We start from the raw sequence: 20,634 nt of genomic DNA, 5'->3' as shown, positions 1-20,634 counted from the left end.
TTTACCTCCTTCATTAAAGATAAAGTGACCACAGGTGTGTGGGTTCATTTCTGGGTCTTCAATTCTATTCCATTGATCTACCTGCCTGTCTCTGTACCAATACCATACAGTTTTTATGACTATTGCTCTGTAATACAGCTTGAGGTCAGAGATAGTGATTCCACAAGAAGTTCTCTTATTGTTAAGAATAGTTTTCACTATCCTGGGTTTTTAGTTATTCCAAGTGAATTTGCAAATTGCTCTTTCTAACTCTATGAAGAATTGAGTTGGAATTTTGATGGGGATCTCATTGAATCTGTAGATTGCTTTTGGCAAGAGAGCCATTTTACTATATTAATCCTGCCAATCCATGAGCATGGGAGACCTTTCCATCTTCTGAGATCTTCTTCAATTTCTTTCTTCAGAGACTTGAAGTTCTTGTCATACAGATCTTTCACTTGCTTGGCTAGAATCACCCCAAGGTATTTTACATTATTTGTGACTATTGTGAAGGATGTCAATTTTCTAACTTCTTTCTCAGCCTGTTTATTCTTTGAGTAGAGGAAGACTACTGATTTGAGTTAGGCTTATATCCAGCCACTTTGCTGAAGTTTTTTTTATCAGCTGTAGGAGTTCTCTGGTGGAATTTTTGGGATCACTTAAATATATTATCATATCAACTGCAAATAGTGATATTTTGACTTCTTCCTTTCCAATTTGTATCCCTTTGACCTCCTTTTGTTGCCTAATTGCTCTGGCTAGGACTTCAAGTAGTATATTGAATGGGTAGAGAGAGAGAGTAGGCAGCCATGTTTAGTCCCTGATTTTAGTGGGATTGCTTCAAGTTTCTCTCTATTTAGTTTAATGTTAACTACTGGTTTGCTGTATATTTATACTATATTTAGGTATGGGCCTTGCATTCCTGGTCTTTCTAAGACTTTTATCATGAAAGGGTGTTGACTTTTGTCAAATACTTTCTCAGCAACTAGTAAGATGATCGTGTGGTTTTTTTCCCTTTGAGTTTGTTTATATAGTGGATTATATTGATGGATTTCTGTATATTAAACCATCCCTGCACCTCTGGGATGAAGCCTACTTGATCATTGTGAATGATAGTGTGATGTGTTTTTGGATTTGGTTTGCAAGAATTTTATTGAGTATTTTTGCATTGATATTCATAAGGGAAATTGGTCTGAAGTTCTCTTTCTTTGCAGAGTCTTTGTGTGGTTTAGGTATAAGTGTAATTGTGGTTTTAAAGAACAAATTTGGTAATGTTCCTTCTGTTTCTATTTTGTAGAATAGTTTGAAGAGTATTGGTATTTATTAGGCAGGTCTTCTTTGAAGTTCTGATAGAATTCTGCACTAAACCAATCTGGTCCTGAGCTTTTTTTGGTTGGGAGACCTTTAATGACTGCTTCTATTTCTTTAGGAGTTATGAGATTGTTTATGGTTTATCTGATCCAGATTTAACTTTGGTTCCCACTATCTGTCTAGAAAATTTCATCCAGATTTTCCAATTTGGTTGAGTATAGGCTTTTGTAGTAGGATCTGATGATTTTTTTAATTTCCTCACTTTCTATTGTTATGTCTCCCTTTTCATTTCTGATTTTGTTAATTTGGATACTCTCTCTGTGCATCTGGTTAGTCTGGCTGAGGGTTAATCTATCTTGTTGATTTTCTCAAAGATCCAGCTCCTGGTTTTGTTGATTCTTTGTATAGTTTTTTGTTTCTACTTGGTTGATTTCAGCCCTGAGTTTGATTATTTCCTGACATCTACTTCTCTTGGGTGTATTTGATTCTTTTTGTTCTAGAGTGCTGTTAAGCTGTTAGTATATGCTCTCTCCAGTTTCTTTTTTGGAGGCACTAAGAGCTATGAGTTTTCTTCTTAGCACTGCTTTGTGTCCCATAAGTTTGGGTATGGGTATGTTGTGCCTTTATTTTCATTAAATTCTAAGAAGTCTTTAATTTCTTTCTTTCTTTCTTCCTTAACCAAGTTATCATTGAGTAGAGCATTGTTCAGCTTCCATGTGTATGTGGGCTTTCTGTTGTTTTTGATGTTATTGAAGACCAAGCTTAGTCCATGGTAATCTGATAGGATGCATGGGATTATTTCTATCATCTTGTATCTATTGAGGCCTGTTTTGTGACTAGTTATATGGTCAATTATGGAGAAGGTAACATGAAGTGCTGAGAAGAAGGTATATCCTTTTGTTTTAGGATAGAATGTTTACAGATATCTGTTTCACTGTGTCTCTATTTAGTTCCTGTTTCCATGATCTGTCCATTCATGAAACTGGGGTGTTGAAATCTCCCATTATTATTGTGTGAGGTGTAATGTGTGCTTTGAGCTTTAGTAAAGTTTCTTTTATGAATGTGGGTGCCCTTGCATTTGGAGCATAGATGTTCAGAATTGAGAGTTCATCTTGGGGATTTTTCCTTTGATGAGTATGAAGTGCCCTTCCTTATCTTTTTTTATAACTTTTGGTTGAAAATTGATTTTATTTGATATTAGAATGGCTACTCCAACTTATTTCTTGGGACCATTTTCTTCAAAATTTTTTCTAGGCTTTTACTCTGAGGGAGTGTCTGTCTTTGTCACTGAGGTATGTTTCCTGTATGCAGCCAAATGCTGGGTCCTGTTTACTTATCTAGTTCGTTAGTCTATGTCATTTTACTGGGGAATTGAGTCCATTGATGGGAAGAGATGTTAAGGAATAGTGATTGTTGCTTCCTGTTATTTTTGTTGTTAGAAGTAGAATTATGTTTGTGTGTCTCTCTTCTTTTGGTTTTGTTGAAAGAAGATTACTTTCTTGCTTTTCCTAGGGTGTAGTTTCCCTCCTTGTGTTGGAGTTTTCCATCTATTATCCTTTGTAGGGCTGGACTTGTGGAAAGGAAATGTGTAAATTTGGTTTTGTCATGGAATATCTTGTTTTTTCCATCTATGTTAATTGAGTGTTTTGCTGAATATAGTAGCCTGGGCTGGCATTTGTGTTCTCTTTGGGTCCTGTATGACATCTGTCCAGGATCTTCTAGCTTTCATAGTCTCTATAGGTTTGTCTTTATATGTTACTTGAACTTTTCTCCTTACTGCTTTTAATATTCTTTGTTTTGTGCATTTGGTGTTTGACTATTATGTGATGGGAGGGCTTTTTTTTTTTTCTGGTTCAATCTATTTGGAGTTCTGTAGGCTTCTTGTATGTTCATGGGCATCTCCTTCCTTAAGTTAGAGAAGTTTTCTTCTATAATTTTGATGAAGATATTTATTGGCCCTTTGAGTTGGGAATCTTTGCTCTCTTCTATACCTTAGGTTTGATCTTCTCATCGTGTCCTGGGTTTCCTGGATGTTTTGAGTTAGGAGCTTTTTGTGTTTTACATTTTCTTTGATGGTTGTATCAGTGTTTTCTATGGTATCTTCTGCCCCTGAGATTCTCTCTTCTGTGTCTTGTATTCTGTTGGTCATGCTTCCATTTATGACTCCTGATCTCTTTCCTAGGTTTTCTATCTCCAGGTTTGTCTCTCTTTGTGATTTCTTTATTGTTTCTATTTTCATTTTTAGATTCTGGATGGTTTTGTTCAATTCCTTCACCTGTTTGGTTGTGTTTTCCTGTAATTCTTTAAGGGATTTTTGTGTTTCCTCTTTAAAGGCTTCTACCTGTTTACCTTTGTTCTCCTGTATTTCTTTAAGGGAGGTATTTATGTCCTTCCTAAAGTCCTCTATCATCATCATGAGAAGTGATTTTAAATTCAAATATTGCTTTTCTGGTGTATTGGGTTATCCAGCACTTGCAGTGGTGGGAGAACTGGGTTCTGATGATGTCAAGTAGTCTTGCTTTCTCTTGCTTAGGTTCTTGCGCTTGCCTATTGCCATCTGGTTATCTCTGATGTTAGTTGGTCTTGCTCTTTCTGACTGGAGGCCTATGGGCCTATGAGCCTGTGATCTTAGGAGTGAGAGCACCCCTGGGAGACCAGCTCTCTCTGGGCAGGTTTTGGGTCCCAAGAGCTGTGGGACAGCCTTATCTCTGGGTGCAGACGGAGACTGGAAGGCCTGCCTCTCTTTCCTAAGCACTAGAATAAAGGTGTCACTAGGCCTAGGATAAAGGTAATAAACAACTAGAATTTAATCAGCAAAATCTAAACAGTAGGGAAATACAATGACTCCACAATTTCAATAATTCTGTTACATTTAAACCATGAATAGATACATATATAAAAGTGAATCAGTGGAATTTAAACATTATACTTGATAATAATAAGTGTCCAATTTTGATTGAAAATAGTATTATATATTTCTTGAAAAGAGCACTCATCTTTAAAACATGCCAAAATATTTACAAATAAAATATAAATGCACTGCATTTGCTTCTGAACAATTTTAGGTGGCAAGTAACATACAACGAGATTGCTATGGAGTGAGTAATCGCCACTCCTCACAGGCCTGGGCTTTCCAGAATACAGAACCAGCAAAGCCAGCCATGGCACACATTTGTAATCCCAGCAGTCTGGAGACTAACTGCCAAAGTTCAAATCCAGCCTGGGCTACAAAGTCAGACCAAACTTAGTCCCACTTCCTGTCCCCTGCTAAAAGGAAAGAAATGTAGAAAACAAAGTTCCCGCTGGGGGGAACTTCCATTGCACTGATTCTAGAGAAGGTTACTGACTGAGCACTGACTACAGGTGCAGCACCCCAGAAACTAAAACCCCACTGAGCATTCCGAAGACGCCACTTCCAACAGATTCACTGCACAGAGAATTGCAGTGCAGCAGAATGCGGTCATATGCAAGATACACGGAAGGAAAAGGAAGTTCAAACATTCAGAAGTAAAGCAGGGAGGCTGGAGAGGTGGGTGAGCTCATGGTGCGTGCACACACGCACACGCACACGCACATGCACACGCACACATAAATACAGTTACAACCCAAACGTGTAAGACTTTACTTGAGCATCAAAAACAAAAATAAAGAAACAAAGGCCATTTCTAGCAGTTTTACCTTGAGCTCCAGCCTGGTGGTGTTTGCCTGGCACCGATAAGTGGCGAGAAGGAAGTTGTCGTTTGACTGGAAGAGTTTAAAGTTAAGAAACAACAAATCACCATCAGTAATAGTTTTCTACTTTCTTGAATAATGCTCACTTTAAAAAAGAATTAGGAGCAGCAAGAAGCCAGTGAGGCGAGCCATACAGTGAAAGTGGTAGCCAGGTGGGGATGACCATTTGTCTTCCTGCTTTTTAAAATAGTTCAAATTCCCAAAATTTCTAAAGAAGCCACAGTCCAGGAAACAAGGTTTAAATTAGCATAAAATAACCTTTCGAATCCTTCCACAGTGAGGTAATACACTGGTATTTGCTTTTTAAGATGGTGCTATGCATGCATCCTAAATTAGCATAGCTCTGTAGCCAAGCAAACTTCCAGAGGGGTGAGATCACAGGCGTAAACCGCATGCCAGGCTCATCCCACTCCCCACATACAGTCCTTACTCTATCAGAGCAAATCCAGAATAAAAATATTTATTATACTTGTTATTTCACTGGGGAGGGGTGAGACACGGTAACTGCTAGCCAAGGATGACCTTGAGCTCCTGCCACCTCCAAGTGCTGGGATGACAGGCGTGAGCCACCATGACCGTTCATTGGATTTGTTTTCACATAAGCAGGTTCTTTATGTTTACTCACAAACAACATAGGACAAACCTTCTATCAATGACACGAGTGACCTAAAGTTTCTTCTCTTAACAAAACAAACTGTTTACTATGAGATTATATTTAAAATAAACTCATCTGCTGGGTGTGGTAGTGCATACCTTTAATCCCAGCACTTGGGAGGCAGAGGCAGATAGACGGCTGTGTTTGAGGCTAGCCAGGCCTATATAGAAGGTTTCAGCTAAGCCATGTTAGTCACTGAGATTCTGCCCCAACAGTAAATAAATGAGCAAAATAAGCCCTCCATACTTCATGCAGTCTTCAACTATTTCTTAATCTGTGCTTTAAATTTCTTATTTCCTTTGGTAGTTCTGAAATCATATCCAGGCCCTCGAACGTGCTGGGGAAGCATTCTACCACCAAGTACGTCCTCATCTGAGTTACTGCCTTTAAAAATATGCACAGAACCAGCCATCTATCAGATCCAGTCACCACCTCCTCTCAGGGCACCTTCTGGTGCATCTAATATGGGTTTTCTCTTGTCTCCTAAGTTCTCTTTAGGATTCGTACCCTGCTCTGAAACTGCTTTCTGCCAGTATGGACGAGAAGGAAGTGGTACAGCAAACGCACACCAACACTAGCATCGTCTAATTTCAGGTGTTTCTCACAGACTGACGGCTCAACAAAAGTCCACTGCATGACAGCTTTCTGTCAGTATCTGAGAAGCCCCAGAATGTACCAGAAAGAACAGGGGAAGGGACAGATATGTGCTAATGTATGGAAGTACAAAACCATAGTGTTTTCAGAAAAAAACTTGGAAGGACTTCTTTGGCATAACATGACTGTACATGGAAGGAGAGGTAGCAGCTGCTGAGAGGTAAGTTGGGACATAATTAAGAGCTGAAAGAGAGAGACTTCTATGCACGATCAAGATCTAGACTTACATCCAACAGGAAACAGGGTCCTTTAAAACGTTTTGAGAAATGATTCAGTGACATTTGAGCTTTATAAAGACCCCTCTGGTGGCAGCACACAGCAGTCTTGTGTAGGGAGCGGCTAAAGATGGCGACGACATCCGGTGGTCATTTGTGATAAACACCCACAATGTGCACGTGTTGCCATGTCTCCGGCAGCTATCAGGCTGGAGTGATATTCATGTTAGTGAGGCATTTCATGCTCCACCAATCCCTAGAGGACAAGTATATAGCCATAGCCTGTTTTGTATATAAGGCTAGTGTCTTTGTTCCTCGGGGTCCCTGTATCAATCATTAGGTGTTCCTACAATAAAGGCTGTTGAGAAGAATCTGACAGTGTTGCGTCTTCCTTGTTGGCTGAGGTGGGTGCTACAGTCATGAGGTGAGTGGCAAGATTGGAGGCAGGGAAGCTAAAGGACACAGGCAGGTTCTAAGAGCAGGAAAAGGATGCAAGCAGTCGCTTCACACCCTGACAGCGCTCACACACTTCAGCCAATGGTGCGGCCCCAACCAAGACATGGAGGGTTTTTGTTTGTTGTTAACTCACCTCTGTGTCACAGCTGCTAAAGCTCACAACAGCAGAATTCTTATCCACATCGAGTAGGTCTATTGGAACATCACTCTAGAGCAAATATTTAAAAACAGAAAGGTTCAGACAGAAAACCTAAAAGGATCCACAGAACGGTTACTCTAAGGATTCTCCCTAGTTATAGTTCATATGTGCCTTCAATGTGAGACTCGGAACACCTTTAACTCATTTACCTTCCTCCTTCCCTGTTGGGTGGTGGTGTTTAAGCTTTCACCATGTACTGCTAGCTAGTGTAGAACTCTATACACAGACCAGGCTGACCTCAAGCTCACACCAATCTGCCCACCTCTGCTTTCCTATTTCAGGGATTAAACGCATGCTTCACTCCCAGCTTCTCCAGTTGTTTTTTGAAAAAGGGTCTCACCAGGGAGTCTGGCCTTAAAACTTGGGGTCCTCCTTACACTTCTGAGTGTTGTGCACCACCATGCATAGCTAATGGTTTATTTTTCTAGAAAGTAAGTTCATAAGGAATAAATTTTATTTTATAATCATGGACTCTTAAATATTTGTTATCAGAAATCATAGAGCACTCTTTCCTGTCTCCTTAAAGAATAATATTCCTGTTTTTGTCAGTGAAAAGAGGTTACCCTGGGCTTTAGTCATGGAGCTATCTGAATGTATATGTGATATGTGGGTATATGAAGAGGTGCATGTTCATGCATGTGTAGGTGTCTTTCCTGGTCATTTTCCACCCTGTGCTTGATTGAGGCCAGGTCTCACTTGCAGCAGTCCCTCTGTCTCAGCCCTGTGAGTGCTGCAATTATAGGCTAAGCCACGGCACCTAGCAGGTACTGGAGTTTTCTCAGCACGTCATGGATAAGATTCTGCTGGCCGTGGTGGTACATGCCTTTAATCCTAGCACTTGGGAAGCACAGACAGTCTGGTCTACAGAGTGAGTTCCAGGACAGTAGAAACACTGACAGAGAAACACTGTCTCAAACAAACAAACAAACAAACAAATCAAACCAAACTACAACAAGATTTTCCTAGAAGGTGGCCAAAGAAAGAAATGCTGTAGTCCTTTCTACTCCTCCTAGACACTGAGGCTCACCCATCTTTTGGTTATAGGATAAATAAAAGGTAAAGATATAAGTCAGCCCATAGGTAAACTGACTACCTAACAGAAGACTTGTAAACATTTAAAATTACTGTCTAGAATTTAAAACGTTTATTAATAATAAGTGTGTGCAACTGGTTTGCCAAAAAGACAGATCTAGCCTAATATTAAGAAACAAGGCATTGTGCTCACCTGTATTAAGACATTATCTATTGCAGTCCGCACCTCTAACACAAGGCTGTAGCTAGCATCATCTTTATTCAATGTGAACTTGTCATTTATACTGAATGAAGGGACTGTTGACTTTGCTTGGCTCGACTGTGAAGACTGTTGGTAATTTTCTCTCTCCTGAAGCACCTTCAACTGCAGATGTTCTAATTCAGTCCTACAGGAAAACACACAGTCTTATCTCCCACTGACATCTGAGACAAGGTTTACAGGCTAAGCTATCCCACACCAACAGGAACACTTTTGCTTCTGTGACTGACCAAATGACTCCACACCATTTATCATTGATCCAAAAGCTAAAACATCCACTCAGTCCAATAACAGTGACGTCAACAGAGCTGCATCAAGGCGAGCTACAAATCACCAAGTCCAACTCATTACCATGGTGGCAGCCACACACAGCACTGGTCAGAAGAGAAACTAATACAAGAACACACGAAAGACCTAATGACAAACAAGAGCATGAAGCCAGTTAAACCGACACTTTTCTATAGGTCATTAAGGTAGACACACAAAATAGGGAGGCGGTCACCAAATATTCACATGTTGGAAACGGCACGGACGATGAACCAGTGGTGCCTTGGAGAGTCCATCAACTGCAGCAGCAGATTCTCTGAGGGCTGCCAAGGGGTGTTTTGGGAGAAGCAATAGCTGGGGCAATGCGAAGGTAGCTAGCCCAAATTTAGGGGGAAAGGTCTGAGAAGGAGAGTGAATGGGATGTATACAATAAACAAAGGAAAATATTGATTTATCCAGGAAATATTTCTAATCAGTATTACATATTTACCCCAGTGTTCCATGTGCTGAATGAACAAAAGAATAAAAATCTGTAACACGGCTTATAGTCTAGTATGATTAGGAAAGGAAGACCACATTATTACAAAAAGGTATTAGTGGGTTCTTGGAGAGATGGGCTCAGCTGTGAAGATCACTGGCCGCTCTTGCAGAGGCCTCAAGTTCAATTTCCACATCCACATGGCAGCGCACTCTCACTCGAGTTTCAAGGGGTCTGACAGTCTCTTCTGGGTACTGCACTGAGGAACTAATAGTAGTCACTATTATTAGTGTTAGTTACTATTATTATTAATAGTCACTAGCTCTACTTGCTGCTTCCTTAAAAGTATGTGTGTATCTGCTCTTTGCCACCTGGCGGGTTCTTTTTTCCACTTTTTATCCCCCAGTTTAACCCATCACTAGATTGGAAAGTAAGAAGAATGGGGGGGTGCAGAGACAGAGACAGAGAGTTCTTGAAATTAATTTCTTTCTTTTTGTTTCTTCTTTGAGCATGACTACTAACAAATCATACACACACACACACACTGACCAACAACCAACAACCTGCACCCCCAGGGCCATAGCATTTATATATTCTCTGAAAAGCTCCCAGAATTCCAGTGTCACACAGTTGCAGAAACCGTCTGCAGCTGGCAAAACCACACCTCTGCTAGAGCACGAGACAAGTCATATTCAGCTGCTGCAGTCAGTCGGAAGCAACCCACATCCCTACACCTGGGATTAAAATGAAAGCAGCTTTTTATATAGCATTTCTGTGTTTTTTAAACCCAAAAATTGCAGAATTCTCACTACATATGTGTGTAGTGTAGATGTGTGTTCACATGTTTACATGCATGTAGATGTATATGGGTGCATATGCATGTGTGTCATGTGTGTGTGAAGGTCAGAAATTGGTGTAGGGTCTTATTGGTCAATATTTATTGAGGCAAGGTTTCTCACTGAACCTGGATTTGTAACTGCAGTTAGTCTAGCTAGCTGGTGCTTGCAAGTCTCCATCTCTGCCGCCTGAGTGCTGGGATTATAGGTAGGCCACCACACCTGCCCAGCTCTTTCCATTGGTTCCGGGCATCTGAACTCTGGACTTCATAGTTTCCTGGCAAGACTGAGCCATCTTCCTACTTCCTATTGCAGAAACTAGGATACCCTGAATGAATCAGGCATACTGGTTTGTATAATGATTTCCTAGTTGTACAAGAACATGCTACTAGTAATTGTGGCATCTGTTGCCTTAAAAGTTCTTGTAGCCTTCAACTATGCCAAAAAAGATGAGCTCTCATTTCCCTAACAAGTTGGTAAGGACTACAGGGTGCACAGTCAATAAAAGCTGTATCATCTTCCATTCCTCATTGTGTGTGAGCATGGGCTCAACTTTTCCTAGGCATACTGAATGAGTAAGCCATGAAAGTAACCTCAGAACTGAAGGGAGTCAGCAATGTTCAGGTCCAGCAGGAGGATTTTACAGATCAGAAGGGCTCGCAGGAACAGTCGGCATTAGAGTTAAAGAAGAACTCCAGTAACTGCTGTTCATTTGTTTGTAATGCTTTGGGAAAACAGAAGCAAAACACGAACTACCTACAGCTAGCAAAGGAAAACCATGCAACTCTGGATCAGTAGGGCAGACTAATGCTCCAGATGGGTGTGCTTCAGCACACCTGGGATCCAGCACCAGAAACAAGCAGACAGAAACAAGAGGGTCAGGAGTTCAAGGGTATCTTCAGCTACAGAATGAGTTAGGGAACACCCTGGCTTTGTGTGACAGTGTCCAACAAAACAAAACACGAACGAACGAATAATGAATAGGGAAGGTATATTTCAAACTCAAAATATAATCAACATGAATGGCTAATTTTCTCAAGTCTTTTATGAGAGGTATCATTCCTAAAATAAAGTAAGTGGTCCTATGATTAACAAGAAGAAACAAGGGCAAACATTGATGAGATGGAAACAGCAAAGAAAAGAATATTACCTTAAAGAAGCAATCTTATTCTGCATTTCCTGATTGAGTTTCAGTTCTTCTCCTGGCCCACTTTCCTTATGAGTGGGCTCTGTAGTCAGCCCCGTCACCCAGCCTGGAACGATGAAGAGCAGGTGGGGCCCCTAATTGCACTCCCCTGTGCCCACCACCACTAACCTAAAAGCCCAGGGCTTCTTAAAAAACAAAACAAAAAATTCAAGCTGAAAAATATTTACACCATAAAGGAAGTACTCAAACATGTCATGACACACTTTTCCTTGAAGTGCTATAATCTTTCAACTCTTAAGAACTTCAGTTTTCAAGTATGGTATATGCCAATACATTCTAGCAAATTCAAACGCGGCTGACGAAGCAGATTGGCTGCTGCTAATTACTGTCATGGAAATTCGCACTGGTATGACTCCTGTGAGAACTTTCTAAACTTCAAAATTAAGTTTTTATATGAAATGCCTTAGGCCAAACATAGTCTTGATTTTAGTAAATATTTCCTCTTTAAATTGAACAATACAACTTAACTTTAAAGGTACTAGAGACAGACTAAGCTGTCTTCAAAATACTGTTCAAATTTTAGCTCCAACACATTTGAGGCAGTAAAGCCCCTGAGCTATGTCCCCAGCCATTTTCCTTATTTTTTTAAATACATTTATTTGATAGGGAGTGAGGCATGAAGGGTAATACTGCAGGGCACCTATGTGAAAGAGGTCAGACAACATGCAGAACTGGTTCTCTTCCTCCCAGCACGGCATCGGAGGATGGAGCTCAGGTGCCAGGCTTTGCAAGCACACGGAACATATACCAAATCAATCTCTCTCTTTCTCTTTCTTTCTCCCCTCCCCCCCACAAATGTAATAAAGTTAGTCAAAAAACTGTATTAAACCCAGAATTTTCCACTACCATCACTTTACCTGAATACGTGGCCAGCACGATTTCGTCATAACCATCTTTCCCTACACAGCCACCCTGGACTGATGTGACACTTTCAGACAGCATCTAAAGCAAATGTAAAGTCCACTTCATTTAACATTTCAAAGACATGTTAAAACAAGCCACAAAACCTTTCTTCTCGTCTCCAGATTCTCAACACATATTTAGTGTATGTTCATCATGTGCAGACACTGAGGAAAACCTGAGCAAATGCTAGAAAATTCCAGCATTTTTAAATGTAAGAAAGAAGATTCAAAATAATTAGTATATTTGTGATAAAACTATTTAAGAAAGAGAGGTTTGGTAAATTATATAAACGAAACAGCTTAGTCTAGTCTGTAAGTTTCTTTAGAAGATTTTTTCCTTTTCTCTAATGATAAAAATGTATGCTTTCACTGCATATTCTTAACATCTACAATTTTTATCACAACCTCATGGAAGTTGTACATAATATTTTTAAAATAAGGTTATAGCATTAAAAAAAAATCATATCCAGAGCTAGAGAGATGGCTCAGTGGTTAAGAACACTCCAGAGGTCCTGAGTTCAATTCCCAGCAACCACATGGTGGCTCATAGCCATCTACAGTGAGTTCTGATGCCTTCTTCTGCCATGCAGGCAAACGTGCAGATAGAGTACTCATACATATACATAAAATAAATAAACCTTAAACAAACAAACAGAAACATATCCATTTGACTCTAAATATCAGCAAAAATTTATATACACAATCATTGACATTGAATAAGAAACATGAGTGAATGTAACATAACCGGATGTAAGAGAAATGTTACGTTGTCCCTTTTTCTTCTTGAACTTTTACTTTGAAGTGTGTGGGCATGCGCCTGTGTTCCAGTGTGAGTGTGGAGTCAGACAAGCCCGAGGAGTTGTTCCTCCAGTCCCACCTTACATGGCTATGGAAGCCGTCTGCCAGGTTTGTGCAGCACTTCTACCACTAAGCCATCTGGCCAGCCGTGCGTGTGTGTGTGTGTGTGTGTGTGTGTGTGTGTGTGTGTGTGTGTAAATCACGAGAGAGAGGAAGGCAGAACATAACCTCATGGCACAGGAGTTAGGGACAGAGCAGTGGGTACTGCAGTTGTGGAGGGGTAGGGAAGGGCTGAGTAGGGAAAGTTGATTAGAGCACCAATATAGTTTACATGTCTGACGTTCTGATATTCGGTTTAGTTTTACTTATTTTTGGAGTTCTGATAGTGAATCCTGACACAACTAGAAGGAGTGCGTGCCACTGTATAGAGCGACTGCAGGTGGCAGTTACCAATCGTATGCTTCAAAGGCTGCAGGAAACCATTTTCAGCATTTCCACCCAAGACTGTTCAACATTATACTCAGGGGCCGGCAGGATGACTCAGTAGGTAAAGATGCTTACCGCTGAAACTGAAGCCTGAGTGTGATTCCGGGGATCCGGATGGTGGAAAGAGAGAACCCATAACTGAACGCTATCCTCTGCCTCCCATGTGTGCAGTGTGTGCGCTTACACACAACATACACACAAATATGCCCCACAAACATTAATATATAAATAAGTGTAATTTAAAATACTTAAAGGGAAAATATTGATATCATATGATACCACCATTCATATAGTTTTTGTTTTTAATGTGTCAGAAAATAAAATTAAAAAGAAATAGATAAAAATTCTATGTATGGAGAATGCCTGCCTATATTGACTTTATGCCTTAATTACATTTAAATCTTCTGAACTAGAATGACTTCACCTTGTCTTTCTTCTTCTCTAAGAAAACAGGTCTTTAAGTGTCTAGATGCCAGTCTGTTATCAGGACGTACCTGCTGTCAGGTAGTTTCGATGGAATCCTAACAGTGTGGCCTAAATGTCTACACCCTTATTACCATAAAGCAGCCATCTCATTGATGAAAACCAAACATGTGTTCCCTATACTGTGTTGTTATAATTTAGAGACGCTAGAATAAAATATTTAATACCTAGTATGTTTTAAATTATATTTAAGAGAGAGAATGAAAAAGGAATTTATTCTTCAGCTTAAGGGCAATACTCCACCACTGAACAGGAGAACAGACCAGAGATTTTGGTAATGGCAACATTTTTACAAGTATTTATTGATTTGTCCTGGTGGTCAGACCTGGAGCCTTGGACACTTTAGGAAAGGGTTTAACAGTGAGCAGTGTCCTGGCCCTTCTTCATTTCTGCTCTGGGGCAGAGTCTCAGTAAAGTTGATTGCTCTTCCAGGCAGGCCTTGAATTCCTGATCCTTCTGCCTCAGGGTCTGGTTGGGATTTAGAAGCCTCACCAGATTGGGATAGAATAACAACATTGTGTTTTGTTTGTTTGTTTTTTTAATTGTACTATATTTTTAATTTAGAAAAATTCAAACTATCAACCATATCTACAGTAACTAACCAACAGTAGGTATACAGTCTTTGTTTGTTTTGCATCTGGTTTATAGTCTCAGGGGCTGAACCAGGACTTTATACACACCGGGCAAGTCCTCCACACCAAGCTACCACTCCAGGCCCCACACAAATCTTTCTAAATTAACTTACCTGATCAAATCGTAGCACGGGTTCATTTGCATTCTCAAAACTATACACTTCCACCATTCCATCATCTCTCCCAACAAGTAAATCTTTAACCCCATCACCCATGATATCGAAGCTGTCAAGACACAAGATACCTGTAGAAAGGGGGGGGTGAGTAATGAGAGCAGTGAGACAGGAAACTGATTGATGCAGGAGAGTGTAGACATATATTCACACAGTACCACATAGTCATCAAAACTTATTGTAAAAAGAACACCTTTGCATATAATTGGGTGTTTTTCTTTTTGCAAAGCTTCAAACAATTTACACAGCAGTGCACCCACACAGCAGTGCACCCACACAGCAGTGCACCCACACAGCAGTGCACCCACACACGTTTACATCTCCCTTAGCTCTGACCCTCAGGAAGCCCCAGGCTCTTATGTGGCACCTTCCATGCACACGGGCACCTCACGCTCTTCCTCCCCCAGCACAGTTCTTTACTACTCTACTACACTGTTTCAGCACTGCTCACTCTCCGGCTGTCCTCCATTTTCAGTAAATTACGCTACTCAGCACACAGACGGAACACTTCCAGGCTCTATCCCTGACATCGTTCTTTCCCCTCTCTTCTTTCTCCTTCCATACTAGTAAGGATGAATCAGGATGCTGTAAACTATAGTTACCAGGATGCCGGTAACTGTAACAACTTCCAAGTGCTCTCTGTTTCCAATGTGGATGTTTCTTCCCAAACCCATCCTCTATGCAGATCTATTTTGTTCTTTTTGGTGAAACTGACCACGTCACACCTTCCACATAAAATCCTCCCGGGACTGCCCACTGCACTCTAATTGAAGCCCCCGCCTCCAATGCTTCAAGGACCCACAGTCTGTCCCTGCTCCTGCGATTCTCCTCAGGCCGCACTGCTGCTCAGCCACACTGGTCTTTCGAGTGTCCTCCGATGACTCTAGCCCACCTCCGTCTCAAGAGCTTCGTGATTATTTTTCCTCCTCTTAGAATATTCTTTCCCCAAAACTTCTCAGCTCTAATTGCCTTTCCTACAGCACCTTTTTCCTCTGAGTCTTAGCACTGAGTCTAAGAGGAGCTGTGCCCACCATCCCTCCCTCACCGTTCACTGTCTTACATTTAAGATTCACTTGTAATTACATTTAAAATTGTGTTCTCTTCAGGTGACAGGGGCAGTGAGCACGCACAGTCACCACCCATTCTCTCGCACAGGAAGTATTTGTTAAGGATAAAGGAACAGATGAGCAAACTCTCTGTACATAAACAGAGTTGGGCCCTGTTTTCAGTGCTGAAACAGAGTTACGCCGAGTTGGGCGTAAATCTTTGGAAATCTGTAAGGTCTTTAAAAACTTGGAATAGTTTCTGACCCACTACATTGCTTATGTCCTAGATTCCAATTAATTCTCTATCCCAGTTACAGTGGGGTTTAGTGTGGACTAAAAGCTATTAACCTGTATGTCTATCCTAAACTACAAGTAGCATTTCTTATTTTAAAAATCACATCTATAGTATAAGAGTTGCCATAACCAAATAGTAGGTAAGTCAGAGGTAAGCCTGCTGTCTGATATAACTAAATCAAACAGAATACACTGCACACTCTATTGCATTAGATGACTCTTGACATTTCATATGACTCTTGACATTTCATAACCTGAACCGTGCGGAAGCCTACCTCCCCGCTTTTTGTCATTTCGAATTTCCCATTTGTGTATTGGTTTGGATGCTGTGATCTGAATAAGCCCAAGTCTTCCATCTGATGTGCCGAACAGAAGACCTTCTCCAGAGTCACCTAGATAAAATTAAAACAAACAAAAACATGCAAATACCTTTTAACAACATTTTTTTTTCCTGAGCTGAGAACTGAACCCAGGGCCTTGTGCTTGCCTATCACTGAGCTAAATCCCCAACCCCTTAAAAACATTTTAATGTAAAAATCTCATTTTTCAAATGCTACAATAAGGGAAATTTTTTAAAGGGAAATATTAGGTATATATGTATCAAAACATCATGATACCATTCATATGTAGTTTGTTTTTATGCAGCAGAAAAATAAACTTATAAAAATAGAAAAAGATTCCATATATGCCAGAATGTTGACTTTATACCTTTTAGTTACATTTACTTTTTCTGAACTAAAATGACTATCTAGCATTTCTTCCTTGTAAGAAAGCTGGTCCGTAAGCGTCTAAACTGGAGACTATTACTACTCCTCTGCTCTGAGCTCGTTCCTATGGAATCCTAACAATGGCCTCCAGCTCTATGCTCTTAGTACGACCACAATGTCATCAAAGAGAACCAAACATGTTCCCCTGCACTGTGCAGTTATGGTTATAGGAATTAGAATGTCACATGGTGAAGCACATTCCCACAACTGATTTCAAGATGAGGAAGCCCAGTGATTTGTGAATCATAACTGAGCAGGAAGTGAGTGGAAGAGAGCGCACTGCTACTACACAGTAACAACTCCATCTTGACTTCCTCTTTGCACGCATGACTGACTGTGACCATTGGGTGTGACTACCTCCGTCTCCATTATGTAGCGCTAAGACAGTGGGTGGACCAGGAACCTCGATTTCATACGTCACATCAGATCCCTGCAGGAAAACAAGAAATTTAAAAACTGAAAAACAGTCAAAAGAATAGGAGAAATGATTAGAAATATCTATATGTAAATATATAACTCATAAAAACATTTAAAATAAAAGTGCTTTGAGAAAGTAGGTTATAAATACGAATGTGCTTGTCAATAATGTTGCATATATTAACACACTGGAAATGAAATATATACGTCAAGGAGAAAAATACATAATATATCCTCTACTTTCAATTGCTTTCATTTTTTTTTTCTTTTTCTTTTTTTTGGAGCTGGGGACCGAACCCAGGGCCTTGCGCTTGCTAGGCAAGCACTCTACCACTGAGCTAAATCCCCAACCCTGCTTTCATTTTTTAACTTTGATCTTTATCAGAAAAAGAAAACTCATATTACCAGATCCAAAGACCAAACAACTCAATGAGCTTCTGGACAGAGGAGTTCTTATTTCTAATATGTTGTTTATCTGCAGACTACAGACTGGTGAACCCTTTGAAAACTTTTCAGGAACAAGTGTCATTTCTTGTCTTCTCTGGTATAAACTGGAGTTTAACATAGAACACCTTCAAAACTCTGAGCACCCCTAACTGCTCATAAGAGAATTCTGGCTTTGCCCTTTGGTAGTCTCCAAACTCCCAAGGCAAAGAGGCAGGCCCGTCTACTGCTTAGATAAGAAACAGACTGGGGCCTTGCATTTGTTTTGTTTGTTTTAATTTTGCCACGTACATAACTCGGTGAATATACTATACTACTTAAAAGATTTTAATGTAGATTTAGCACACGGGAAAAAGCATATGCATATCCTTCATTAATCATTTTAACATTTCTAGATATCTACAAGTAAAGAAGGAACATCCACAGTTGTAAAGAGGCAAGTTCAGAGGATGGCATATTATCAAAGGCAGGAAAGGAGAAATGAGCGCAGCAGAAGGAAAAGGCTCTGTTCCTCCTCTCACAGGCCCTTGGTGATTAATTTTATTTATTCTTAGCAATAAGAATACAGGCAGGCATGACAGCACACACCTTTGACCCCTTTTGGACCACTTGGGAGGGAGAGACTTGTGGATCTCTCTGAGTCTGAGGCTATCTTGGTCTACAAAGTTCTGGTCCATACAGAAACTATATGGTAATACCATGTCTAAAAAAAAATAAATAAAATGATAAATAAGTAAATAAATAATTAAGCAAATTAATATAAGACAGAATACAGATAGCCTCTTATGAAACAGCAAAATCTAGAAATCAGCTAGGTAACTTCTGGCTGAATGCTTGACCATTCCTGCTTTGTATATTTTGAAACAGGATCTCACACATCCCGGGCAGATCTCAAACGACTCCCTACAAAGGTAAGGGTGATGCTGACTTTCTGATTCTCCTGCCTGTGCCTCTGTATGCTGAGATTTCAAGGCTGTTCCGCAACATTGGGCTGTCACGCTGGGTTTCAAGCACATTGGGCAAATATTCTACCATTTATTTATGCAATGAGTTATTTACCGAATACTTTATTCCATATGTGATAAATACGTTCAAATTATTTGTTACCTCCTCTTCTGCCCAGTTTTTCTTTTAGTTTTTGAGGACTAGAAAGATAATGAAGGGGCAAGTGGGGACAGTAGGGACAGGGTGGACAGTGCGAGGACAGTGTAGACAGTGTGTGGACAGTGTGGACAGTATGGACAGTGTAGACAGTGCGAGGACAGTGTAGACAGTGTGGACAGTATAGACAGTGTGAGTACAGTGAGGACAGTATGGACAGTGGGGACAGTGTAGACAGTGTGTGGACAGTGTGGACAGTATGGACAGTGTAGATAGTACGAGGACAGTGTAGACAGTGTGGAGACAGTGCGAGGACAGTGTGGACAGTGTGGACAGTAGGTATCCATATCAAAGTTCTCTATCTGATGGTGGGAATTCCGAACTGGGAATGGGTGAGCAGAAGGTAGCCATTTCCCTCTCTCTATATATATTCTAAAAATGTTCAAAAGATTTCAACACATTTGCCTGAAATAAGAAATTATCAAATGTAAAAATATTTTTTCACATTCACCTTTACATAGGGTACTTAAAGTAGGAAGCATTAAAGTAACCTTAAAGCATATGGCCCTCACGATGATTTACTGAATAATGAAGAGTTATAAAAATTCAAGGACATCACCTGTAAGACTCGGAGAACCCTGTCCTGGCAGGCCAACACCGGTGTCACACGGGATAACCTTTCCACAGGAAGGCAGATGACATCATTGATTTTGTCCCCAGAAAGGTAATAGTTTTGGTCTTTGCAGTCACAATAGTGATTATAGATGTAACTGGCACTGAGGAAGAGGTCGGAGCCAGATATGTACCTGGTGACATGAGAGTAGTCGTTTAGGACACTCATATTTTAAAGCACAGGCAGCTGACTTTTTTTTTTTTTTTAACAGATGAAAACAGTTTACTTACATTTTATAAAGGTAACTGTTTTTCATTTCCCCCACTTAATCTCTATACCCCTCCCCCATAGACAGGTTCTTGAGTAGTTCCAGGCTGTCCTTAACCTCACTGTAATAACCATTATCCACTGACTGTACCCACTAAGTGTGGGGTTATGGGTACAAACCCTGCAGCTCTGATCTTTAGCCATTTGATATAACACTTCTGATTCTAAAACTGTAAATGAGGAGTGTACATTAGGCTGCTCACTAAAAGGCTCAGAAAACTAAGAACAAGTATCTGAAGTTTTTTGTTTTTCTAAAACATCATCAATAGAGAAACTTTTTTAATGTGTACCATTTGCCAAGCCCTGTTCTAATTGATATGCCCAAAGTAACACATTAACACTGAGAATCCTATAGGGTGTTATCCCTCTTATAACTGAATAGCGAAATGTTACCAGCACAAATGGCTCATGTTGTGATAGACTGCAGGTGGGGATAACTTCCGCTCCAGAGTTCGCTTCACTCTAATGCGCCTAGAAAGGTGCATCTCAATTGACTTTAAAGTAAATGATGAATGGTGGAAATGCCTTCATTAGAATGTTATCTCAGAAATAAGTTCATTTAAGATGGGCTTTAACAAAATGTAGCTGATAAGCAAGTTCCTAGTTCTCGATCTACGAGGTCATTTCAAACACATTAGATATCTTTAAGAACCATTTGAAATCATGTTCACTTGTTGCTGCTGAATTCTTGTCTGACTTCACCAGACCAGACTTGTTAAAGTCCTCGCAGTCATGAGAAGTGCTCTGCAGCGCACAGAGTAACACATGGCTCTGTCCACTGTGCAGAGACGCCGTCAGCTAGTGGTGTCCAAGCCAGGCCTCTGGCCACATGTACAACTTGGCTGCTTTGCAGCAAAGGAAGAAACGTGAA

General features: G+C 40.3%; 1 protein-coding gene across 1 annotated transcript in view; it reads right to left on the bottom strand.

The window, feature by feature from the left end:
* The window catches only part of Bbs7 (Bardet-Biedl syndrome 7), a 39,666-nt gene that overhangs the window by 12,559 nt on the left and 6,473 nt on the right, over nucleotides 1–20,634 (bottom strand). The window contains exons 5-13 of the mRNA XM_032898495.1: nucleotides 19,443–19,629; nucleotides 17,219–17,291; nucleotides 16,370–16,486; nucleotides 14,695–14,825; nucleotides 12,138–12,222; nucleotides 11,224–11,326; nucleotides 8,427–8,619; nucleotides 7,136–7,210; nucleotides 4,969–5,034 (exon numbers count right to left, since the gene is read on the bottom strand). Coding sequence (XP_032754386.1) covers nucleotides 4,969–5,034; nucleotides 7,136–7,210; nucleotides 8,427–8,619; nucleotides 11,224–11,326; nucleotides 12,138–12,222; nucleotides 14,695–14,825; nucleotides 16,370–16,486; nucleotides 17,219–17,291; nucleotides 19,443–19,629 — 1,030 coding nt within the window. The remainder of the gene's footprint in view (nucleotides 1–4,968; nucleotides 5,035–7,135; nucleotides 7,211–8,426; nucleotides 8,620–11,223; nucleotides 11,327–12,137; nucleotides 12,223–14,694; nucleotides 14,826–16,369; nucleotides 16,487–17,218; nucleotides 17,292–19,442; nucleotides 19,630–20,634) is intronic.

This window comes from Rattus rattus, chromosome 3 (genome assembly GCF_011064425.1).
Source record: "Rattus rattus isolate New Zealand chromosome 3, Rrattus_CSIRO_v1, whole genome shotgun sequence".
Lineage (NCBI taxonomy): Eukaryota > Metazoa > Chordata > Mammalia > Rodentia > Muridae > Rattus > Rattus rattus.
The sequence above is the reverse complement of the archived record's forward strand: the minus strand, read 5'-3'. Positions and strand labels throughout refer to the sequence as shown.